Source organism: Didymosphaeria variabile (assembly GCF_027946475.1).
Source record: "Didymosphaeria variabile strain IMI 356815 chromosome Unknown scaffold_3, whole genome shotgun sequence".
In the NCBI taxonomy this organism is placed as follows: Eukaryota; Fungi; Ascomycota; class Dothideomycetes; order Pleosporales; family Didymosphaeriaceae; genus Didymosphaeria; species Didymosphaeria variabile.
Genome location: NW_026611622.1, coordinates 2,660,477 through 2,687,620, shown reverse-complemented (window position 1 = coordinate 2,687,620; position 27,144 = coordinate 2,660,477). Strand labels below are relative to the sequence as shown.

General features: G+C 31.5%; 2 protein-coding genes across 2 annotated transcripts; one reads left to right on the top strand and one right to left on the bottom strand.

Annotated features, from left to right (window-relative positions):
- Window positions 1–25,239: 25,239 nt before the first annotated feature.
- N0V89_004231 (uncharacterized protein) lies at window positions 25,240–25,638 on the top strand (the record flags this gene model as incomplete). Its single annotated transcript, XM_056213019.1, has 3 exons — window positions 25,240–25,253; window positions 25,304–25,428; window positions 25,481–25,638. The coding sequence occupies 3 exons, from the start codon at window positions 25,240–25,242 to the stop codon at window positions 25,636–25,638; spliced, it is 297 nt and encodes a 98-aa protein (XP_056073327.1).
- A 454-nt stretch (window positions 25,639–26,092) lies between these two features.
- N0V89_004230 (uncharacterized protein) lies at window positions 26,093–27,016 on the bottom strand (the record flags this gene model as incomplete). The annotated part of the gene is made up of 1 exon (XM_056213018.1): window positions 26,093–27,016. The coding sequence occupies one exon, from the start codon at window positions 27,014–27,016 to the stop codon at window positions 26,093–26,095; it is 924 nt and encodes a 307-aa protein (XP_056073326.1).
- Between the last annotated feature and the right edge of the window lie 128 nt (window positions 27,017–27,144).

Here is a 27,144-nt window from a genome sequence, read left to right as displayed (position 1 = left end):
GCTATAGTTATAGCTAACTAGGCTAATTAGATTTAATAACTCTAAGAGTAACTAGCATAATTAATAGAATAGTTCTAGGGATAGGTAATAGTTACTACCCTAGTTAAAGGAATATTTAAAGTCCTAGAACTCTTTAATAGAAACTAAGAAAAGTTAAAACTATTCCTTACTAATATAGAGCTATATAATTACTCTTATAAAGCCACTATAGGTAAAGAATAAGACTAAATATTAGCTATAAGAATGCATATGGTAGGATAGGCCACTAGGTAGATATAACCCCTAGTAGATAACTATATAGAAAATAAGGATAATATTAAGAAATATTAGGAGGACACTAAACTAGTCTTTAAGAATTAGAAGTTATTCTAGAAACAGATAACTATTATATTTAGTAAAGTTAATAAAGCAAAGTAGGCTAAATAATAGATCTAAAGACTAAAATAGACTATATTAATAGGTAAGTATATATTATTATTTAAATAACTCTAAGCTAAAATAGACTAGGATAATACACTACTCTAATTAGCATTCTATAATAGTCTAAAAGAGTTAGTAAAAGACGGCCTTATACACTATATAGAACCTAATAACCTAGAAGCGCTAATAGAACTAGCTATATATATAGATAACTACCTACATAAATAAAACTAGGAAAAGTAGGAAGTAACTAGGCCTACGTACTACTAGAAAGCTAATACTTAAAAGAGGTATAACTATAGGGATAAATAGGATAAAAATAGTAATATAATTATAGGGGATAAAGTATAAACTAAGAGAGAATATACCCTATAGTAAAAAAAGTAGAATAAGATCTACTAATAATACTTTAAGAATAAGGCTTACCTAAGTTATAGGAAGTAAGGGTATTTTAAAGCTAACTACCCTAACTATAAGGAATAAGGTAAAAGAGCTAATATAATTAGAATAATAATAGTAACGCTATAACCTAAAACACTAGAGTTAGGTAAAGTCCCTAATAATACTATAATACTAGATTCTAAGGAGGAATCTTAGAAAACCTAACTAACTAATCCTAAAGGGTATCTAGACAAAGATAGCTACTAAGTTACTAAGGGAGGTATAGTAGTATATAGGGTAACTAAGTAGTAATACTAGGTCTATAGGGAACTTAGGCACTAAGCTAGGTAGTACTATATAAGAATAAAGATTATAGAACTAGATATATACTAAATATATAAATAGGTAGTAACCTATTAGGGGAAACTATAGAACCCTACCTAGTAATTTAAAATAATTAACGTATATATATAGAAGGAGTTCTAGTAATACTATATAATAGACTATTCCTACTACTAGAATAGAAGGAACTAGGTATAAGAAAACCTAGGGGATAGGGAATACTATAGGTTAGATAAAGATAAGTATAAAGATAGGAACTATTACGTACACTAATTTAATATTTAGAAAAGGGACTATGGGCCCCTAGTATAGAAAGTATACTATATAGATAACTACCCTATCTATTAGAATTAGAAATACTTAATAGGTAATTAGCCTAAGGGCCCTAACTAATATAATAAAACCCTATAATATAAATACGTAGACACGTGTCTAAAGTATAAAAACATAGACTATATAGAAACCTAAGAATAAATAGACTATAGAAGGTAAGAATACTTTAGATACCTTAGTAAAAAGGAATTTATAGTAATAGATCTATTAGATCTAAACTATAAGTTTATACTACACTAGGAATATATAATAACGGGCTATTAGTAGTATAAAGAAATAGGTAAGGAATCTAAATGCTTATATATACTTATAGCAAACTAATAATAGAGAAGAGTAATAATAGAATACCTAAGGGACACTTTAGAAGTAAGGTCTAAAGCATAATACCTAAGGGAGAAGGTATTAAATCCCTTTAGAATAGTACTCTAATAACTAAGGACTAACTACCTACTATATAAATAATACCACTATAAAGGCACGTATAATAAAGAATAGAAATAATTAAAAAACTAGTATACTACTAGGTAGGGAGCTAAGCTAGTGTAGGTATTCTAAAGGCTTATAGGGTAGAAGCTAAAGGCACTATAAAACTATAAATAATAAAGTAAATTATAATTAGAGGATTCTAAGTAAAAGCTTTAATAGACCCTAGCGTAATAGAATATCTAATATTACTAGAAATAATAGAAAAACACGATCTACTATATATATTACGGCTACTACGCTATAACGGAATTATAGGACTTACGTTAATAATAGTAGTAACTAATCGGATTATATAGAAGAAGAATATAATTATAGGTTAGATACTAAGTATAATATAGGCATATAAGAAAGTTACGTAATTAGATCTATAGATCTATAGAATAGAGCCATAGAGCCTAGATCTATAGGATCTATAGGTAGAGCCTATAGAGCCACTATTAGATAGTAGTATATAGAGATAATAGATTACTACTAGGTAAGCCTTTATTATTAATTTATAATATAGTTCTCTATATCTAGTTTTCTTATAGAAGATTACTCTTAAGTCTTTAGTAATATATTCTTATAGTAGTAATTAATTAACGTTTATACCCTACGTAATCTATATAACCCTATATACTACTTATCTCTTACTAGAACCCTAATAGGGCTATAGCTAGTAATAGAGTCCTAGAGGCCCTATTATACTTTAATAATTATGTCTTAAGAGTTTCTATAGGTACGTATCTAAATTACTAGTATTAATAATAGCTCCTATAGTAAACTAACTAATATTATTAGACCTAATAGACCTAGTCTAGATAAAGGAATAACTTAACTACCTTAATAAAGAGAATACTAGGGCTAAAGAAGCTTATAAGTAATTAGTTAAGTAAGTAAGAGTTATGTTAGAAGGGATAGTAGGAGGAGCTAATAATACTATAAAGAAATAAATCTAGTAGATAGAACTCTAAATAAGAAATAGACTACTAAAACTTATAGACCTAGAGAAGTTTAATAGTACTTAAACTAAACTTAGGGGATTCCTAGCCTTAATATCTCTTTACCTAGATCTAAATTAAGAATATCTTAGGGAAGAAGACTAGAAGGTGGCTTATATAGTAACCTACTTTACTAGAAAAGTAATAGACTAGTTTAATAGTTACCTTATAGATTAGAGGATAAGCTAAGTTAATAACTAGAAAATAGAAACTAACCTTATCTTTATAAGCTATGCTTACTTTAAGGAGAAACTACGGTTAACCTTTAGTAATATTAATATAGAATATATAGCTAAATAAAAACTTTTAAAACTCTAATAAACTAAGATAGTGGCAGCTTACATATTAGTATTTAAGTAGCTAGCTAATAAGGTCTTAGACTATAGAGAGAGGGCCCTAATATAAAAGTTCTATAAAGGATTAAAGTTAGATATTAGGTATAAAATAATTAGAATAGAAAAACTAATAACTCTACCTATAATAATTAAATAAGCTATCTAAGTAGATAACAAGTTATTCCTATAAAAATAAGATAATAAGGGAGGGAGTAGATATAGCGTAAATAGCTAAAACTATAAAACCTATAATAAAGGGGACCTAATAGTCTTAGATACTAATAAAGAAAAGGGATTAAGTTAGAACGTAATAAAGGAAAAGTAATATAAAGAAGGTGCCTACTTTAGCTATAGTAAGAAGGGTTATATAGCTAGAAACTACCTAAGTAAAAGCTAGAATAAGTCTATAAAGGGTACTAAAGAGGAACTAAGGAAATAGGAAACCTTAAGAAATACTAAGGAAAAACTAGCTAGTAGTAAGGAATATAAGGCTACCTATTAGGCTAAGTGCTCCTAGGATACGTGCACATTATATATAAAGATAAAGAAAGATATAGGATACTAACTAATAGGTAAAAAGTTAGCAGTAACCTAAGAAGAATAAATAATTCTATAGCTTAAGGAATAAAATGCCTAAATTCTAGGATTTTTTAATATAAGTAACTTAAATAGTAAGTTAGAGGATAAGGAATAGGAGAGTAGTTTAGATAAATTAATTAATACCCTATTCTAGTTAACCCTCTAAGGAGAAGAACCTTTCTCCTTATTACCTATATAAGAAGTACCTATATCTCTTAGAAAGAATATCTATATTAGAGGAATAGAGTACTTCTAGCTAGAAGGACTAGCCCTTAAAGTGGCTAAGATAATTAGGTTAGCTAATTTTAGATAATAAATTAAGGGAATGCGCTTTTACTATAGAAACTTATATAGAGAAATAATCTATAAAGTTTATAAAAACTAGAAAATCTAGTTTCTAAGAAATACCAAGTTCACTAGCTTTAATAAGTAGGTTAAAAGGAATATAATTCTAGTAGTAGAGATACTAGATAGCCAAATCTAGGCTTAAATAGCTAATAAAATTAGATAGGTAGATAAAGCACACACACCCTAAATTATAATAAAATACTAGATTCTAATTAAAAAAGAATATTTAGAGGATAAAATTAAACCTATAGAAGGGGATAACCCCTAAATACTAACTAAATATCTAGCGTATTATAAACTCTTATAAATATTATATATAGTAGATAACTATCTAATATACCTAGTACTAAAGAAGAAATACCGCGCCTTCCTAATCTAAATAATAGATAAACTATATAATAATCTTATCTAAAGGGATAAAGTACATAGATAGTATTTAGAGAAGAAGGTTAGTAGATACCTAGTACTAGCTCTAGGACTCTTTCTACTATATAAGTGTATTAAGGGATAACTATAGTACAAATACCTAGAAAATAAGTACCTAAAGCACGTGGTAATAAAAATCTAGACTAAGTATTAGCTAAAGGGTAAGGAAGCCCTTAGAGGGATACTTAGGCTATATATAATACTTAATAGAGAGTACTAAGGGAGACCTATCTAAGCTATAATTAATAGTAGAGCTACCTAAAACTTTATATTAAAGAATTTTATAGAAGAAGAAGGGCTCTACTATATAAATAAAAGGGAATAATAGACCCTATATAATATTAAGAGGCTACTGTTCTAGGAATAAATTAATATAGAAACTATACTAGGTACTTTCCTATTAGATAGATTAATAATTAATAATTTTGTTATAGATTTAGCCAAAATAGATAACTAATAGGATGTAATCCTTAGAATACTATAGTTAAGGTAAGTTAATCTAATTATCTATTAGGGAACTAGAGGAATTAAGTACCCCTATTAGCTAGCTACTAGTAAGGAACGAATTCTAGGTATCCTAGAATAGTACTAGGAATTCGCAGACATCTTTAATAAACTAGAAGGTTACTTACTAGAATATATAGACTAGGATTATAAAATTAAGCTAAAAGAAGAAGAATAACCTATATAGGGACTAGTTTATAAGACTATAGAAAAGGAATTTAAGGTTACTAAATAATATATTAAAAATAACCTTAAATAAGGATATATTTAACCTTCTAAATCTTCTACAGCTTATAGAGTTATATTTATAGAAAAGAAAGATAACCCTAAACTATAGTTTTATATAGATTTTAGGAAAACTAATACTATAACTAAGAAAGATTAATACCCATTACTACTAATCTTAGACCTATAAGATTAGTTATAAGATATAAAGATCTTTACATACTTAGATGTTAAAAATATATACTACTAAATTAGGATAAAGAAAGGTAAGAAATAGAAAATAGCCTTCTAAACTAAGCTAGGACTCTTTAAATATAAGGTTATACCCTTTAGGCTTACTAACGCCCTAGTAGTATTCTAATAATAAATTAATACTATCTTAAGAGGGTGCCTAGGGGAATACGTAATAGTATACCTAGATAATATACTAATCTATTTAATAGATAGATAACAGCATAAAGAGCACGTTAAGGAAGTGCTTAAATAAATAAGTAAGGCTAAACTATACCTTAAGCTTAAGAAATATAAGTTTTATATTACCTAGACTATCTTTCTAGGGTTCGTGGTCAAACTAGGGAAGCTTAAAATTAAATAAACTAAACTATAGGAGGTCTCTAAGTAGGGAACCCCTAAGTATATTAAGAATATTTAGTTCTTCCTAAGATTTTATAATTATTATAGAAAATTTATCCTAGGGTAGACCAGGATTACAGAACTACTTATAAGGTTAATAAAGAAGGAAGTCCCTTTTAAGTAGATAGATAAGTGCTAATAAGTAATAGATTAACTAAAAGAAGAGTTTATAAAAAAACCTATTCTATAGATCTTTAACCTATGTTACCTAGTAATACTTAAAACTAATATATTAAATTTTACTATAGGAGCATGCTTACTCTAGTAAGACCTAAAAATAGACGAGAAATACCTATATAGCTATTATTCCTAAAAAATAAAGGCTATAGAGCTTAACTATAATATCTATAATAAGAAAATGCTAGTAATAGTTAAAGCCTTTAAAGAATAGAGGACGTATCTCTAAGAAGCTAAATATTAGACACCTATATTCTTAGATTATAAGAACCTAATAGGATTTATAACTAATAAAGCCCTTACCCCTAGGTAAGTAAGATAGGCATAGACCTTATTAATATATAACTTTAAGATTATATATACTAGAGAAATAGAAAACCTTAGGGCTAATACCCTAAGTAGATAACTAGACCTCTAAGAAAAGGTAGAAGTATTAGGGGCCTTACTTAAGTTTAACGCTAATAGTACTATTATATATAATATACCTAAACTTATAGTAATAATAGAAATATAAAGCAGTGTATGGCTTAATTAGATCTAGAAGAAAACTATAATTAATAAAGAAAGTATAAGCTACTTACTAGTAGAAATAAAGTATAAAGATAATATATATAAAGTCTTTAATAGAATCTTTATACTAGTAAAAATCTAGAGGGAATTTGTATAATAATTCTATAAAGTGCTAGTACACGGCCACTAAGGAATTAAATAAATACTAGAATAACTAATAAGGGACTATTACTTCCCTTAAGCCTAGTAGGTAGTTATAGAAGTCCTTAGAGATTATATAAACTACTATAGAAATAAATCTAATAGGTACGCACTATATAAATAATTATAACCTATAGAAGTACTAAATAGACTATAGGGAGTTATTATAATAGACTTTATAACTAGATTACTAAAGTCTAGGGACCTAGATAATAAGGTTAAATATAATAGAATAATAGTCGTTATTAATAAGATAACTAAATACGCTTACTTCTTACTACATAAGGAAGTTAGTAAGGTAGAATATATAGCGTTCTAATTTACCTCTATAGTAATAGCGTAATATAGTACTCCTAATAAGATTATTACTAATAGAGATATACGCTTTATATCTAAATTCTAGTAGATAGTATTCGCCCTTATAGGTATTAAATATAGTATGTCTATAGCATACTATCTACAAATAGATAGCTAGACTAAAAGAATAAACTAGATAGTAGAATAGTTCCTTAGATATTACCTAAACTACTAATAAAATAACTAGGTAGGGTTACTCCCTATAGCGTAGTTAGCCTATAATAGCTTATAATATAGTGCTACTAGAATCTCACTATTCTTTATAAACTATAGATTTAACCTAGCAGCTTATTAAGTGCCTAGGATAATAAGATCCTAGAGCGTAGATAGAGAAGATTAGGTAAGGGAAATTATATAAATCTACACCTAACTCTAATAAGATACTATATTCCTATAAGGAAAGATAGGCAAATACTATAATCTTAAGTATAAGTCTACGCCTATACTAGAGAAGGGAGAGAAAGTCTAGCTACTATAAAAAAATATTACTAGTAAATAACTATTAAATAAACTAGACTATCTAAAAATTAGACTATATAAAGTCCTTAAATAGATTACCCTAGTTTTATTTAAACTATACCTCCTAAATAATATAAAAATACACCTAGTATTCTATATAGCCTTATTAGAAAAAGCACTATAAGACGTAGAACCTATGGTTTATAAGGTAAATATATATAGAGAATAGTAAGAAAAATAGGAAGTAGTAAGTATTAATAGATACTAACTAGTAAATAGTTAGAACTACTATAAGGTTAAATGGCTAGGACGTAATAAAAAGGGAAACCTATAGAATAATACCTAGAAACTAGAAAGTAATCTTAACTACCCTAAGAAGTTAGAAGAATTTTAGTTAAACTAATCTCTTAAAGAAAGCCTAGAGATATTAGACTAAGAGTTAGACTACCTTATAGTAAATTATAAAAAATACCACTATTAGAGAAGGTATAAGTAGTATCTTAAGAAACTACTTTACCCTTCTTAGAACTATCCTATAGACTAGTAGCTTTTAGCTCTACTTTTTTCTAATCTAATTTAGCCTCTAGGAATACTAACTAATAATCCTCCTATTTATTAAGAAGCTCTTTCTATTTCCGTAACTATAATACCTTTACTTAGGTAGTAGTAAGGGCATCTAGAATCTCCTCCTAAGCTTTCTTAGCCTTAATAAGTTTGGCTTAAATTTTAGCTTAGGAGCGACTAGTATTATATACTATAAATAATTAGTATAGATAGAATAATAGTGGTAGATAATATACTCTTAGCTACTAAAATACTATTAATATTATAAGAACTATAGATATTTAAATAAATATAAGCTTTATAGGTAGGACGCCTAGGCGTATTATATAAAGAAAGCTTATAGGGAATTTTTAACTAGTTATAGTAAGAGTAAGGTATAGTAAAGAATCTATAATAACTAATTTTATTAGTAAGCGCGAGTTGTTTATTAGTTTTATAAGAAGGTATAGAGGGTAATAATAACCTAACTTATAATAGGGCTTACCCTACTAATATAGTACCACCCCTATAATAGATTAATCTTTAGGCTAAAGACTTAAAAGGGGGAAATAGTGTTATGGCTACTATACTATAATAGAATTATAGGACTTATATTAATAATAGTAGTAACTAATTAGATTATATAGGAGAAGAATATAATTATAGGTTAGATACTAAGTATAATATAGGTATATAAGAAAGTTACGTAATTAGATCTATAGATCTATAGAATAGAGCTATAGAGCCTAGATCTATAGAATCTATAGGTAGAGCCTATAGAGCCACTATTAGATAGTAGTATATAGAGATAATAGATTACTACTAGGTAAGCCTTTATTATTAATTTATAATATAGTTCTCTATATCTAGTTTCCTTATAGAAGATTACTCTTAAGTCTTTAGTAATACATTCTTATAGTAGTAATTAATTAACGTTTATACCCTACGTAATCTATATAACCCTATACGCTACTTATCTCTTACTAGAACCCTAATAGGGCCACGGCTAGTAATAGAGTCCTAGAGGCCCCATTATAATATAGAAATAAAAAGGTACTAGTCTAGTTAGAAATAGTAGATAGTATACTTTTCTAAGGATATAGTAGAGGCTAGCTACGCCTAGAAATAATACTACTACCTATTAGAATTAAGGGATTTAAAAGCTAACATAGTTTTATAATAATAGACTTAGGAAGCCTAGAAGCCATTATAGAATATAACTAGCTAGTTATACATAACCCTAATATAGATTAGGTAAAAAAGACTATAAAGAGTTAAGGAGTAACCTTAAAGGTTGCTAAAGCCTAATATACTAAGTAGGTATAACCTATAACCCTAGAAGCTCTAAATAAGTAGGTTAAAAGATAAACTAGGGGAATCTTAGCTATCTAGATAGCTAAGATCCTAAAAGAAAACCCTAGATAAGTAAGAATTATCTAGATATAACACTTAGATCTCTAAGAAAGAATAAAAAAGATAATAATTCTACTAGAGTATAGAAAGTATATAGAACTCTTTAAAGAAATTAAGAGAGAAGAACTCCCTAACTACTAGGAATAGGATTATAAGATACTACTAGAAGAAGGTATAAAACTATAACTAGAATAGCTAAGGCTAATATCTATAGATTAGGAATAGGAACTAAGGGAGTACTTATAAAAAAACCTAGTAAGAGGTTATATCTAAGATAGTTAGAGCCCTATAGCATTCCCTATCCTATAGGTACCTAAAAAGAATGGTAAGCTGTAACTCTATATAGACTATAGATAGCTAAATAATACTACTATTAAGAACTAGTACCCCCTACTACTAATAACGAAGCTAATAGATAGGCTCTATAGAACTAAATAGTTTACTAAATTTAATATATATAATAGATATTATTATATATAGATAGCTAAAGGCTATAAGTAAAAAACTATATTTAGGACCTAGTTTAGTCTCTATAAATATATAGTTATGCCTTTTAGACTAACAAACGCGCCTATAATATTTTAGGCTATAGTAAATAAGATACTATATAAATACTTAGACGTATTCTATATAGCCTATCTTAATAATATACTTATCTATTCTAGTAGAATACTAGAAGAATATATAGAATACGTAAAGAAGGTACTTAAGAAAATAAAGGAGTATAAGTTACTCCTATACCTAGATAAATATAAGTTTTATATTATAAAAATAGAGTATCTAGGATTTATTATCTTAAGGGAAGGAGTGTCTATAGACCCTAAGAAGATAGCTACTATATAGAAATAGCTAGTTTCTAAGTTAGTAAAGGATATCTAGTCCTTCCTAGGGTTTACTAACTTCTACTAGAAGTTTATTAAGAATTATTCTAAAATAACGGCACCCCTAACTAATCTTATAAAAAAAAAGAATAATAAAACTATCTAACTAATTACTAGGAGGCCTCTAGAGGTGTTTAAGAAGCTAAAAGAAATATTCCTTATAGTACCTCTACTCTAGATATTTAACCTAAGGAAACCTATAAGGATAGAAATAAATATATCTAACTACGTAATAGGAGTAATCCTCTTATAGCTAGATAGAGATAAGAAGTAGAGACTAGTGTTCTACTATTTATAAAAGTTCTTAGGAGTAGAACTTAATTATAATATTTATAATAAGGAACTACTAGGGGTAGTAGACGTCTTTAAATAATAGGAAGCTTAACTTATAGAAGTACGCTTTAAAACTAAGGTATAGATAGACTACTAAAACCTTACTAGCTTTATATTAACTAAGAAGCTTAATAGATAATAAGTATAATAGGTAGAGTTTCTAGTAAACTTTAATTTTACTATCTACTATTAATCTAGAACGCTTAACAGCGCTATAGATACCTTAAGTAGAAAATTAGACCTAATAGAGGATAAGGCTAACCTCTATAATACTATATTATAAGCGCGTAAAGACGGAACACTAGAGTATAACTAACTAAAAATTAAAGCTTAAGCGGCCTCTTTCTAGTATATAGGACTAAAGGTATATAATTTATAAGACTACTCCTAACTCTCTAAGGAATAAAGAGAAGAGTATAATCTATTTTAAAATAGTTTTAATAAAACCTAAAGGGACCACTAATAAAGGATAATTATTAGAGACTAATACGCACCTATCTTAATTAGGAAGCTTTATAAATCTAGAGAATAGGGATACCTAGGTATTAAAGAAATAATATATTATATTATAAATAAATATGCCATCCTAAAACTTAAGTAAAAGGTTACGAAGGAAATAAGTAACTATTTAGTATATTATAAGAATAAGCCTAAGAGACATAAGCCTTATAGACTCCTATAACTACTACTATTAGTAGAAAGGCTATAGTAAAGTATAATAATAGATTTTATAGTAAAACTCCTAAGATTGCCATAACTAGGAATAAAATATATATACGATACTATTATAGTTATAGTAGATTAACTTATAAAAGCCACTAAGTTTAGGCTAATAGAAGAGTCTATATTAGTAAAAGAACTAGTATATAAGGTAGATAACGCGCTATTTATAGAATATAGCCTACCTAAAAAATTTATTATAGACTATAATAAACTCTTTATATCTAAATACTAGGATACGTTCACTATAATACTAGGTATATATAGGAAACTCTTAATAAGCTTCTACCCCTAGATAGATAGATAAACAGAATAAATAAACTAGACACTAGAATAGTACCTTTAGTTCTACGTTAATAAATAGTAAAATAACTAGGTAGAACTCTTACCTATAGCGTAATTAGTATATAATAGCTCTAAGTTAGGCTTAATAGGGTACTCTCTACACTATACTAACTATAGATATAAACTAATTATTTATTAGAATCCTAGAGACGTGGAAAGTCTTTCTATAGGAGCTTATAATAAAGCTTAGAAAATAAAGGAACTTTATAAAATCCTATATAAAAGAATTATATAAAAATCCCTCTTAGCATCTAAAAACGTAAATAAATAAAGGATTAAGGGACTAATCTTTAAGAAGGGGGATAAAGTTCTCCTATTATAAAAAAATCTAAAAACTAAAAAGTAAAGTAAAAAACTAGATTACCTATAGGTAGGCCCCTTTAAAATATAAGAAGTTAGAGGACTAGTTATAAATAAATTACTTCTACCTATAGATACTAAAGTATATAATACCTTTTATAAAAACCTTCTAGAACTAGTACTACCAGATACTCTAATTAAGACCTAGCTAGAACTAGAAGATAATAAGTATAAAGTTAAGGACATTAAGGACCTAAAAATAGTTAAAGGTTAGTAGAGATACCTAGTTAAATAAAAAGGATAGCTAGAATAGTATAATATATAGGAGCTAATAAGAAACCTTATAAACTATAAGGAATTACTAAGGAACTTCTAGGACTACTAGAAGAATAAGCGTTAAGACCTAGTAGGGGGAAATTAGATAAAAAACTAGAAAGGTTAAAGAAGGAAGAATTAGCCTATAACTAGCCTAGGTTAGTTAAAGGTAAGAATAGTAATAGAGTAAATAAAGTATTAGTAACCCTACTTTTTAGGACCTCCCCTTTAAGACTCTCTATTATATTAGCTATATAAGTATTATATATAGTAAAGGCTTACTCCTCCTCCTCTACCTAAGTAATCTTAAAGTAAAGACAAGTAACCTTAGCCTCTATAGAAAGAAGCGTAAGCTTTTTTTAATACTTTTTAGACTAAATACACTCCTACTCTTTTTTAGGAACCTAAAGGCTACACTCTATATAAATAGTAATATATATAGTACACTCCCCTATTAAAGTATCTATAAAACACTTTAGAATTTTCTCCTTTATATAACGCTTATACTTTACTAGTATTTCTAGGCTACGTAAGTATACCCTATTAGTATAGGCGTGGCGCTAGTTAGTTAATAATTATTTTAGTACCTTAGGCATAGTTAGGGAAGCTAGGGAGAGGTTATAATACTATAGGAGTACTAGGGAAGACGCCTACCTTTATACTCTATAACTATACTACTAGAGATTACGGGATAACTATAGAATATTAGAATAATAACCTTAAGGGGGGGGATAATATTATAATCCTATAGGAGAATAGTAGATAGATAAAGATAACTAATAGGGTAGAGCTAATAGGGCTAGGGGCTAATATATTATAGGATACTAAGGAACTAGAAAGGTTAAGTTAGTAAGTATATAACTATAATCCTACTAAGATAATAGGATCCTAGGAGTAGAAGGACTTAGTAGGAATAGAAGAGCTACTTCTAGGCTAGGACTATACTCCCTAGAAATAGAGGTTAGTAAGGGATTATAAGGACTAGGAAGAATAGTATATAGTTAAGGATAGCTCCTAAGTATTTCCTATTCTTTATAGTTAATTCTTTATAGTTAAAATTAGAGTATATCTTCTATACTAAGATCTATTAGTCTTCTTATATAATTATTACCTTACCTTTTATAGTAAGGTTAGGATATTCTTTTATCCTATTATTATTTATCTACTCTCGTCCACTAAATACCTATAAGGTCTAACCTAGGTTAGGTACATAGAAACCCCTTATAATATATAAGTATTAAGGGTAGTGGCTAGAAGTTCTACTTCTAGGCCTATAACTAGTGTAGCTATAGTTATAGTTAACTAGGCTAACTAGATTTAATAACTCTAAGAGTAACTAGTATAGTTAATAGGATAGTTCTAGGGATAGGTAATAGTTACTATCCTAGTTAAAGAAATATTTAAAGTCCTAGAACTCTTTAATAGAGACTAAGAAAAATTAAAACTATTTCTTACTAATATAGAGCTATATAATCGCTCTTATAAAGCCACTATAGGTAAAGAATAAGACTAAATATTAGCTACTAGAATATATATAGTAGAATAGGCTACTAGATAGATATAACCCCTAGTAGATAACTATATAGAAAATAAGGATAATATTAAAGAATATTAGGAGGACACTAAACTAGTCTTTAAGGATTAGAAGTTATTCTAAGAATAGATAACTATTATATTTAGTAAAGTTAATAAAGTAAAGTAGGTAGAGTGATAGATCTAAAGGCTAAAATAAACTATATTAATAGGTAAGTACGCCTTAATATTTAAGTAACTTTAAGCTAAAATAGACTAGGATAATATACTACTCTAATTAGCATTCTATAATAGTCTAAAAGAGTTAATAAAAGACGGTCTTATACACTATATAGAACCTAATAACCTAGGAGCACTAATAGAACTAGCTATACGTATAGATAACTACCTATATAAGTAAAATTAGGAAAAGTAGAAGGTAACTAAGCCTATATACTACTAGAGAGCTAATACTTAAAAGAGGTATAACTATAGGGATAAATAAGATAAGAATAGTAATATAATTATAGGGGATAAAGTATAAACTAAGAGGGAATATACCCTATAGTAAAAGAAGTAGAATAAAATCTACTAATAATACTTTAAGGATAAGGCTTACCTAAGTTATAGAAAGTAAGAGTATTTTAAAGCTAACTACCCTAACTATAAGGAATAAGGTAAAAGAGCTAATATAATTAAGGTAGTAATAGTAACACTATAACTAAAGATACTAGAATTAGGTAAAGTCCCTAATAATACTATAATACTAGATTCTAAGGAGGAATCTTAGGAAACCTAACTAACTAATTCTAAGGGGTATCTAGATAAAGATGGCTACTAAGTTACTAAGGGAGGTATAGTAGTATATAGGGTAACTAAGTAGTAATACTAGGTCTATAGAGAACTTAGGCACTAAGCTAGGTAATACTATATAAAAATAAAGATTATAGGACTAAATATATACTAAATATATAAATAGGTAGTAACCTATTAGGGGAAACTATAGAACCCTACCTAGTAACTTAAAATAATTAACGTATATATATAGAAAGAGTTCTAGTAATACTATATAATAGACTATTCCTACTACTAAAATAGAAAAAGCTGGGTACGAGAAAACTAAGGGGATAGGGAATACTATAGGTTAGAAAAAAATAAGTGTAAAGATAGAAACTATTATATATACTAATTTAATATCTAGAAAAGGGACTATAGGCCCCTAGTATAGGAGGTATACTATATAGATAGCTACCCTATCTATTAGAACTAGAAATACTTAATAGGTAATTAGCCTAAGGGCCCTAATTAATATAATAAAACCCTATAATATAAATACGCAGATACGTGTCCTAAGTAAAAAGATATAGACTATATAGAAACCTAAGAATAGATAGACTATAGAAGGTAAGAATACCTTAGATACCTTAGTAAAAAAAAATCTATAGTAATAGATCTATTAGATCTAAACTATAAGTTTATACTATACTAGGAGTGTAAGATAATAGGCTATTAGTAGTATAAAGAAATAGGTAAGAAATCTAAATGCCTATGTATACTTATAGTAAACTAATAATAAAGGAGAGTAATAATAGAGTACCTAAGGAACGCTTTAGAGATAAGGTCTAAAGTATAATACCTAAGGGGGAAGGTATTAAATTCCTTTAGAATAGTACTCTAATAACTAAGAACTAACTACCTACTATATAAATAATACTACTATAAAGGCACGTATAACTAAGAATAAGAGTAATTAAAAAACTAGTATACTACTAGGTAGAGAGCTAAGCTAGTGTAGGCGTTCTAAAGGCTTATAGGGTAGAAGCTAAAGGTACTATAAAACTATAAATAATAAAATAGATTATAATTAGAGGATTCTAAGTAAAAGCTTTAATAGACCCTAGCGTAATAGGATATCTAATATTACTAGAAATAGTAGAAAAATATAATCTACTATATAAAAATAAAGAGGTACTAGCCTAGTTAGAAATAGTAGATAGTACACTCTCCTAAGGCTATAGTAGAGGCTAGTTATATCTAGAAATAATACTACTACCTATTAGAATTAAGGGATTTAAAAGCTAATATAGCTTTATAATAATAGACTTAGGAAGTCTAGAAGCTATTATAGAATATAACTAGCTAGTTATATATAACCCTAATATAGATTAGGTAAAATAGACTATAAGGAGTTAAGAAGTAACCTTAAGGGTTACTAGCGCCTAATATACTAAGTAGGTGTAACCTACGACCCTAGAAACTCTAAATAAGTAGGTTAAAAGATAGACTAGGGGGATCTTAGCTATCTAAATAGCTAAAATTCTAAAAGAAAACCTAGGGTAAGTAAGAATTATCTAGATATAATGCTTAGATCTCTAAGAAAGAATAAGAGAGATAACTATTCTACTAGAATATAAAGAGTATATAGAACTTTTTAAAGAGATTAAGGGAGAAGAACTCCCTAACTACTAGAAGTAGAATTATAAGATACTACTAGAAGAAGGTATAAAACTATAACTAGAATAGCTAAGGCTAATATCTATAGATTAGGAATAGGAACTAAGGGAATACTTAAGGAAAAACCTAGTAAGAGGTTATATCTAAAATAGTTAGAGCCCTATAGCGTTCCCTATCCTATAGGTACCTAAGAAAAATAGTAAGCTATAGCTCTATATAGATTATAGATAGCTAAATAATACTACTATTAAGAACTAGTACCCTCTACTACTAATAATAGAGCTAATAGATAGGCTCTATAGAACTAAATAGTTTACTAAATTTAATATACGTAACGGTTATTATTATATATAGATAGCTAAAGGCTATAAGTAGAAGACTATATTTAGGACCTAGTTTAGTTTCTATAAATATATAGTTATGCCTTTTAGACTAATAAATGCGCCTATAATATTTTAGGCTATAGTAAATAAGACACTATATAAATACTTAGATGTATTCTATATAGTCTACCTTAATAATATACTTATTTATTCTAGTAGAACACTAGAAGAATATATAGAATATATAAAGAAGGTACTTAAGAAAATAAAGGAGTATAAGTTACTCCTACACCTAGATAAATATAAGTTTTATATTATAAAAATAGAGTATCTAGGATTTATTATCTTAAGGAAAGGAGTGTCTATAGACCCTAAGAAGATAGCTACTATATAAGAATAGCTAGTTCCTAAGTTAGTAAAGAATATCTAGTCCTTCCTAGGGTTTACTAACTTCTACTAGAAGTTTATTAAGGATTATTCTAAAATAATAGTACTATTAATAGACCTTACTAAGAAAAAGAATAATAAGGCTATCTAGCTAATTACTAGAAGGCCTCTAGAGGTATTTAAGAGGCTAAAAGAAATATTTCTTATAGTACCCTTACTCTAGATATTTAACCTAAGAAAACCTATAAGGGTAGAAATAGATATATTTAACTATATAATAGGAGTAATTCTCTTATAGCTAGATAGAGATAAGAAGTAGAGACTAGTGTTCTACTATTTATAAAAGCTTTTAGGAGTAGAACTTAATTACGATATTTATAATAAGGAACTACTAGGGGTAGTAGACGCCCTTAAATAATAAGAAGCTTAACTTATAGGAGTACACTTTAAAACTAAGGTATAGATAGACTACTAAAACCTTACTAGCTTTATATTAACTAAGAAGCTTAACTAATAATAAGTATAATAGGTAGAGTTCTTAGTAAACTTTAATTTTACTATTTATTATTAACTAGGAACGCTTAATGGCGCTATAGACGCCTTAAGCTAAAGATTAGACCTAATAGAGGATAAGGCTAACCTCTATAATACTATATTATAAGCGCGTAAGGATGGAATATTAGAATATAACTAACTAAAAATTAAAGCTTAAGTAGCCTCTTTCTAGTATATAGGACTAGAGGTATATAACTTATAAGACTACTCCTAACTCTCTAGAGAATAAAGAGAAGAGTATAATCTATTCTAGAATAGTTTTAATAAAACCTAGAGGGACTACTAATAAAGGGTAATTATTAGAGACTAATACGCACCTATCTTAATTAGGAAGCTATATAAATCTAGGGAATAGGGGCACCTAGGTATTAAAGAAATAACGCATTATATTATAAATAAATATACTATCCTAAAACTTAAGTAAAAAGTTATAAAGGAAATAAGTAACTATTTAGTATATTATAAAAATAAGCCTAAAAGATATAAGCCTTATAGACTCCTATAACTACTACTATTTATAGAGAGGCTATAGTAAAGTATAATAATAGACTTTATAGTAAAGCTCCTAAAATTACCATAACTAGGAATAAAACGCATATACAATACTATTATAGTTATAGTAGATTAACTTATAAAAGCCACTAAGTTTAGACCTATAGAAGAGTCTATATTAGTAAAAGAACTAGTATATAAGGTAGATAATACGCTATTTATAGAATATAGCCTACCTAAAGAATTTATTATAGACTATAATAAACTCTTTATATCTAAATACTAGAATACGTTTACTATAATATTAGAAATATATAGAAAACTCTTAATAAGTTTCTACCCTTAAATAGATAGATAAATAGAATAAATAAACTAGACACTAGAATAGTACCTTTAGTTCTACGTAAATAAATAGTAAGATAATTAGGTAGAACTCTTACCTACAGCGTAATTAGCGTATAATAGCTCTAGGTTAGGCTTAATAGGGTACTCTCTACACTATACTAACTATAGATATAAACTAATTATTTATTAGAATTCTAGAGATATGGAAAGTCTTTCTATAGGAGCTTATAATAAAGCTTAGAGAATAAAGAAACTTTATAAAATTCTATATAAAAGAATTATATAAAAATCCCTCTTAATATCTAAAAATATAAATAAATAAAGAATTAAGGGACTAACCTTTAAGAAGGGGGATAAAGTTTTCCTATTATAAAAAAATCTAAAAACTAAAAGGTAAAGTAAAAAACTAGATTACCTATAGGTAGGCCCCTTTAAAATATAAGAAGTTAGAGAACTAGTTATAAATAAATTACTTCTACCTATAGGTACTAAAGTATATAATACCTTCTATAAAAACCTCCTAGAGCCAGCACCGCTAGATACTCTAATTAAGACCTAGCTAAAACTAGAAGATAATAAGTATAAAGTTAAGGATATTAAGGACCTAAAAATAGTTAAAGGTTAGTAGAGATACCTAGTTAAATAGAAAGGATAGCTAGAATAGTATAATATATAGGAGCTAATAAGAAACCTTATAAATTATAAGGAATTACTAGAGAACTTCTACTAAGAAAGGGGACACTCTTAAAAAGATTATACACTAGTATAGTGGGAACTAGATTAGGAAAAGTAGTAGTAAAAGCTAAAAGATTAAAAGAAGGGTTAGCCTATAGCTAGGTAGAATTAGTAAATAAAGGTAAAAATAGTAATAGTATATAAGTATTACTAAAAGCCCTACCCTCTACTAAGCCCTTCTCTTATAACTAATCTATTACGTTAGTAACCTAGAGATTATAATAAGTAAAGGAATATTTCTTTACCTTAACCTTAGCTAACTCTAGTTTAAGGTAGATAGTTTTAGTATATACCTAAAGAAGAGCTAACTACTTCTACTTTTTCTCTTTATAAACTAAGGTCTAATTATCCTTAGGGACCTATAAGCTATAATTAGTATAAGCTAAGATATAACTAGTATATTAACCTAAGGTTACATCTATAAAATAGTAGAGTTTTAACTTCTAATAATACTTATAACTAAGTAATATCTTAAGGCTTTAGGATTTAACTTTTAGTGTATAAGCATAATATTTCTAAACTAATAAGTAAGGGGCTTTAGGCATGTTTAGGATAGAAAGGAAAATCTAAGTTAGGGTATAACCTAAGTAAGTAAGAGGGCTAGTGTACCTTTATACGTCTAATAGGCGCTAATAGGCTAACTACGCTATAGGAAGCTAGACTAGGGTATTAGAATAATACTTCTAAGAAGGGGGATAATATTATAATTATAGTAGGACTAAGTAAGGTAAGTAGGGAGAATTATACTTAGAATATTAGTAATAGAGGTAAGCTAGATTAAGCCCTATAGGCTAGCTAGATAGATAGCTTATATTATTTATTATATAATAAGGTCTAGTATAAATAGGAGACCCTAGGGACCTTAGAGACCCTAAGGACCTTAAGAGGTCCTAAGACCTTAGAGTCTAGATAGGATCTCTTAGATAATAAAGAATAGTATATAGTCTAAAGAGACTTTAGAATCTTTTCTATTCTTTATAGTTAAAATTCTATAGTTAAAATTAGAGTATATCTTCTATACTAAGATCTATTAGTCTTCTTATATAATTATTACCTTACCTTTTATAGTAAGGCTAGGATATTCTCTTACCCTATTATTATTTATCTACTTTTATCCACTAAATACCTATAAGGTCCGACCTAGGTTAGGTACATAGAAACCCCTTATAATATTACTACCCTAGTTAAAGGAACGTTTAAAGTCCTAGAACTCTTTAATAGAGACTAAGAAAAGTTAAAACTATTCCTTACTAATATAGAGCTATATAACCGCTCTTATAAAGCCACTATAGGTAAAGAATAAAATAGAATATTAGCTACTAGAATATATATAGTAGAATAGGCTACTAGATAGATATAACCCCTAGCAGATAACTATATAGAAAATAAGGATAGTATTAAAGAATATTAGGAGGACACTAAACTAGTCTTTAAGGATTAGAAGTTGTTCTAAGAATAGATAACTATTATATTTAGTAAAGTTAATAAAGTAAAGTAGGTAGAGTGATAGATCTAAAGGCTAAAATAAACTATATTAATAGGTAAGTACGCCTTAATATTTAAGTAACTTTAAGCTAAGTGTTAGGATCCAGGATCTAATAGGTAATAAGGTAGCCTATTATATAGCGAAGCCTCTAGACGAGCATATGTTAACTATAGGTAATACCTATCTAAGAATTAGGGCACTTTAGAAAGTTATATAACTACTCTCTAGAGAGCGCTCTCTAGAGAGTACTCTTTAGCGAGTGCTTACTAGTAAGTGGCTATATAGGATTAAGTATATAGGAATAGAAGAATTACTATTAATTCTTATATTTAACCTAAGTTTTAATCTATTATTTAGATTTACTTAGGCCTCCCTTATTAACTTATTATACTTTGTAAGATATTTCTATATTAATAAGAACCCCTTTTTCCTCCCCTTAGTAAGTCTTGCCTAAGAACTAACCTTAACCCATTTAGGACTAGCTACCCTTTCTAGATTTAATAAAATTAGAAGGAAGATTATCTATTACTAACTAGATAGAGGGATAAAGCTCTATAGAACTAGTAGACTAAGTAGGCTAAATAGAATTTTTATTTAACTCTACTAATACTATACTTTCTACTATAATAACTTTACTAGTATACTTTTTATTCTATAATAACTACTTTTTTGGCTAATCCTCTTTTACTTAAGCTATATATATAGCTTTAAAAGTAGTATTCTACTTCTTTTATACTTTATTTAATTATGCCTCTAACTTCTTCTTCTTAGTAACTAACCGTAAGAACTTATTCTAAGTAATAGTAATATTATACTTTAAACCTTACTTCTAATACTTACTATACTTTCCTAAACTAATATAGACCTTATAAACATAGGTATATAACTAATAGAATAAATATTTTAATACTATAATAATACTATAGTTTTTAATAGTAAAAATAAGGTTATAGTAACGCTTTATAGAATAATAGTTAGTAGGCATAATTCTTTAGGGCAAAGAATAAGAAGGGGAGGGATAATATTATAAACTAGATAATAGTAGGGAAGTTTAGGCGCTTATAAAGGTAGAAGATATAATAACTAGAATTATAATAAGATAAAAACGCGCTAAGTTACTTAGATAGTAGTTATATAACTTACTTAGCTACTTAGGGTTTCTAAATAACTAAGTAGCTAAGAGTTATTATATAACCTACTCTATTATTTAGAATTCCTAAGTAACTAAGTAAGATCTCTATATAGGAATATAAGAATAAACCTTTATACTTATATTTAACCTAAGTTTTAATCTATTATTTAGATTTACTTAGGCCTTCTTATTAACTTATTATACTTTATAAGATACTTCTATATTAATAAGAACCCCTTCTTTCTCCCCTTAGTAAGTCTTACCTAAGAACTAACCTTAACCTATTTAGGACTAGCTACCCTTTCTAGATTTAATAATTTCTATATAGGGATCTTACTTAGTTACTTAGAAATTCTAAATAACTAAGTAGGTTATATAATAGCTCTTAGCTACTTAGTTATTTAGGAATTCTAAGTAGCTAAATAAGTTATATAACTACTATCTAAGTAACTTAGTATATTTTTATTTTATTATAACCCTAGTTATTATATCTTCTACCTTTATAAGTACCTAAACTTCCCTACCTTATCTAGTTTATAACACTATACTCCCTAGAAATAAAGGCTAGTAAGGGATTATAAGGACTAAGAAGAGTAGTATATAGTCTAGAATAGTTTCTAAGTATTTTTTACTTTTTATAGTTAAATTCTATAATTAAAATTAAAGTATATCTTTTATACTAAGATCTATTAGTCTTCTTATATAGTTATTACCTTACCTTCTATAGTAAGATTAGAATATTCTCTTACCCCTTTATTATTTATTTACTCCTATTTACTAAATACCTATAAGACTAGCCTAGGTTAGGTATATAGAAACCCCTTATAATACTAGAGACGCCCTTTTAGATAGGAAAAGTTCTTCTTAATTTATAAGAGATAATAGTAGATTAATTTAATCTAACTACTTAGCTACTAAGTTAAAAAGATCTATCTAATAGTAGATATAATAATATTAATCTATATAAAATAGACTTCTTAAGTATTCCCTAAGGTGCTTATTTATCTAAATTACTACCTATAGATAATTAATTAATTAACTTAATTATAAATTGTTTTCCGTCTGAAGTAGGGTCAGGTGAGTCAACAATCAACACATAGTAGTCGTTGTGCCAGTTTGTGTAGCCGATCTGGTTTCCAGATTTGGCGTGCGTGTTTGTGACGATGTCTATGGCGGTCTGCTTGTAGGACTCGTCTGCGATGCCGAAGCGGGCAATGCTCTCTAAAATGTGACCGGACTGCCACCATAGATCAACGGACCCGCCTTTCCAGAGGCCGGTGTCGACATTGTAGAATTTCTCTTGGAGGAGTTGGATTGCTGTGTGGGTATTTTCGGTGTAGTCGGCCACTGCTGGGTTGATGTAGAGTAAGGAAAGGAGAGCTGGGTATTGAAACTTCATGATGAAGAAGGATCATGTGCAATCGCCCTTGAGATGCTAATTAGTATAGAACGAGTGTGAACAAAAGGCCCAAACGAGTGAAGAACTCCTGCTTATCAGTGTAAGAGACCACACAGCCCAAAATGGGCGGGACAACGTATATTTCAACGAGAGGTAGGCGTCCGGCCGGTGTTGTCGAGTCGGCTGGCCGTGTAAGGCGCGCCTAGAGCGCCAAAAGCAGAAGGCTGGTCTCTACCGAACTCCTATTTTACTCGCGCGACACTCAGCAAACATTCTCGCCAAGGACAAGGCGAGTTTGGTGCGCTAGCACTCAGATATCTTGGAGGGGTTGCAGGCTTGGTTCAGGCTAATAATCAAGGTGAGCAATCTCGAGGCTATGATCGCAAGCCTGTAGTATGCTATGAGGCACTTCCAAGATGCTGCTGGTAGTCATGCTTTTACAGACACGGCGGCAGTCGATAGCGTCTCGGCGTTCGCATAGCGAAAGTTGATCAATGTTTCTGACGCCCTATCGCGCGAGATGCAGGAACGTCGAATGGAAGTTTTGAAACGTTTCACGGGATTTGAATCGCGGTTCATTGGTCGATGCAACAAAGACGAAGGAGCGGAGAATCGTAAGCCAACCTATGTAGGCTGGGGTGCTTAGTCGCGGTCCGCCTCAGGTTCGTACTATCAGCCTAGTATCTAAGTCTAGCACGTAGATCTCACCCCCCAACGACTACTCAACGTTGGATCTTGTTGACACGAGGCTTTGAAGCTCCTGTGTCAGCACTCAGCTGCAACACATCAGCGAGCAGGATGAAAGCTAGCCAACAGCTGCGTATAAGCCTCTGATAACATTACATCGAGAGCGTGGAGTAGAACTACTTGTAGAAAAGGGGACATTCTTCATGCAGCACAAATGAACCAGACAGACAGGTAGAGTTCGAAGTTGCGCTCCAGAAGTGTGGAGCCTCGCGTCGGATGTCCAGCTCTTGTGCGAATCCGACGTTCAACAGTGTCGAACACAGCAGCCTTCTCGTAATCTAAAGAATATCAAGAATGTCTGGATTGATCGAGGAAGTCCCTGATAGCTTCGTACTTGTGCAAGTGTCGTTCGCACAGCTTGGTTTCCAAGCCAGAGTACTGTCGAGGGGTTGTTCGTGACAACGATGAAGGTAGAAGGTAGACATGACCAGCTAGGTAGTGTTTACATGTGGCGTACGTGGACGGAGTGACAGCCGAGGCTGAGAGCATCGTCGATTCGAATTCACAAGCGGGCTGACTGTGAGAACATGGCGTTGTTTGGTGGCGAACAGAGGGGCATGACGACATTGCGTCTCTCGAGGCGAACAGAAACCGGGTGAAGACGTACAAGAGGATGATGGCATATTGCTGGCCCGCGGATGTATACCCACAAGTATTCCCTGTTGTTGTCACACGACGGTCGCGAACGCGAGGCAATTGCCCCTCCACGGCGCGACGCACGTGCTGCAGGCGCGGGTGACGTCAGCCGCGGGGTAGCTCTGCAGCGGTCCAAGATGCGAGCCGCTATGGAAATCAGGGTATTTCGCCATGGCCAGGTGCGACTTTAGCATATGAGATTTGCGAGATCGACCAATCGTGCAGCCACAAGGCAGGCGCTTGCAATGCGCTTGCCCGCGCCTGCGCGGCAGCATCCACACCGGTGGACCTTCATCTGTGGCTGCCTCGCAGCAAACACCATGACGTGCGAATGGCGTAGGTGCTCTGTCTGCGGGCACAGCTGCCGCTTGTATATAAACACTCTTTCGCCGCCTCTAGACTTGCCATCCATCACACACATCTGCTCTCAACAACTCTCAACCACAAACACCTCGTAAACAACCAACCCAACCCACCACCAACAAGCAACATGTCTGATCTCGGGTACGCTCCTCTTCGGCTACCTACCATGGCCAACCGCTAACATGTCGTAGTCGCAAGGGTCTCGGTGACCAGGTGCAGGAGAAGGTCACTCCTGACTCCCAGAAGTCTACTCTCGACAAGGCCTCCGAGTCTGCCTCCGGTGCCTACGACAAGGCTGCCTCTTCCGTTCAGCCTGGTATGCTTCTCTCCACATCTTCCTGCTTTGGCTCGTGCTAACAAATGCACAGAGGGTGACAAGTCCGCCACCCAGAAGGTCGGCGATGCCACCCGCAGCGGCGGCGACAACGCTCAGAACCAGGGCCAAGGCATCCTCGGCTCCGCTCAGGAGTCCCTCGGCAACGCTGCCCAGTCCGTCCAGGACACCTTGTCCGGCAGCAAGAAATAGACGACTTCGCTTCATGCGGGTGGATTGACTTCTTCAACTTGTTCGACACGAACGATTATGGCATGAGCTTGGGGCTTGTTCTCACCTATGGCCGAATTCGTATCAGTATACCCTACAGCCTAGGCTACGATGAATGAATAAATCATGAATACGAAAGTCTGTCTTTCTCGGTGCTGGTGGTGATGTTGTAATAATGTGAAAGAGCACCTAAACATGTGACATGACGATGATTGTATCTCGCTCTCGTACCCACGCCTTACGGGCACTTCGCTAACGAAGTCTTTATCAGGTTGAACGCCAGGAACATTGCATGCAGTTACGTATACCGGGTTCAACGCGCGAACGGCCATGTATGACTCGGCACTTGTCTGGCCTTGCTGCCGTGTCAAATTGTTGCAATGCTCACGGTTCTTAAAAGTGATCAACATTGTCATTCGGTCTTGGGTATCGTAGTTCAATAGTCGTCATCCTCCACCTCCTCGATCTCCACGTGTCGTAGTTTATTCTCCGCAACCCTGCTTTCAGCCTCCAAGTTGGGTATCTCGCCTTTGTCCTCCGCCTCTATCATTTCGAGTTCCGCCTCTTGCATGGCGGCTTCGGCAGCCTTTGCCGCAACTTCCTTGGCCTCTTGTGCATGCAGAAAACGATCCAATTCAGGATCCGCCTCGGCCTCAGCCCCAGCTTCACCCACCCGTGTAGTGCTCATGTATCCCTCCTGTTGTAGCTTGTCGAACTCTTCCGGCTCCAACAGCCTTCCCTCTCCCTTCGCTAGCTTCATCTTCTGCGCAACAGCCGCAGGCATGAACCGTGATGTAACTTCCTTCTTAAAGTCGCGGACTTGCGGCGCAGCTTCGTACACGAGCGTCGGCTTCTTCGCCTCTGGAGGTCCTTCCTCAGCCTGTGCATCCCCACCATATCGCCGCGGTATGGGTGGTGGCGTATCCCTCGGCATCGGAATATCCCTCACATCCGCATCCGTATCGCTGCTCTCCTCGCCATTGTGATTCCTCCGATTGCCATCCCTAGACCTCTTCCCCAACACGCCTCCTCTTCCACCCCTCCCTCCTCTATCACCCCCATCATCTCTCCTTTCTGGCTTGAACTGCGGCGCATTCTCCCCCAGCGCCGTCCGCGCCTTGTTCACCGCCGCGAGGTCTTTCTCCAGCTCATTGAGCCGTGTGCGTTCATGTGGTCGTAGCGCGCCGCTCTGCTCTGCTTCTTTGAGTGCATCGATGTCGCGCTGGATGCGGACGGGGTTGCGGCGGGCGAGTTTTTCGGTACGCTGCGTTTGGAGCTGTGCCTTTTGTTTTTTGAGCTGTTTTTGCTTTTCGACCTTTTTGGCGGCTTGCACGGGGTTAATGTTTTTTTCCTTGGGCATTGTATATGGTCCAAGAATGGGTAGTGCAGTGTGGGGCGGGGAGGTGGTCGTGAAAATGGTTGGAAGCTATCATTTGCGGTGATACTGGAGTTCGGTCACGCCAAGACATACCGGTAATCGATGTGGAG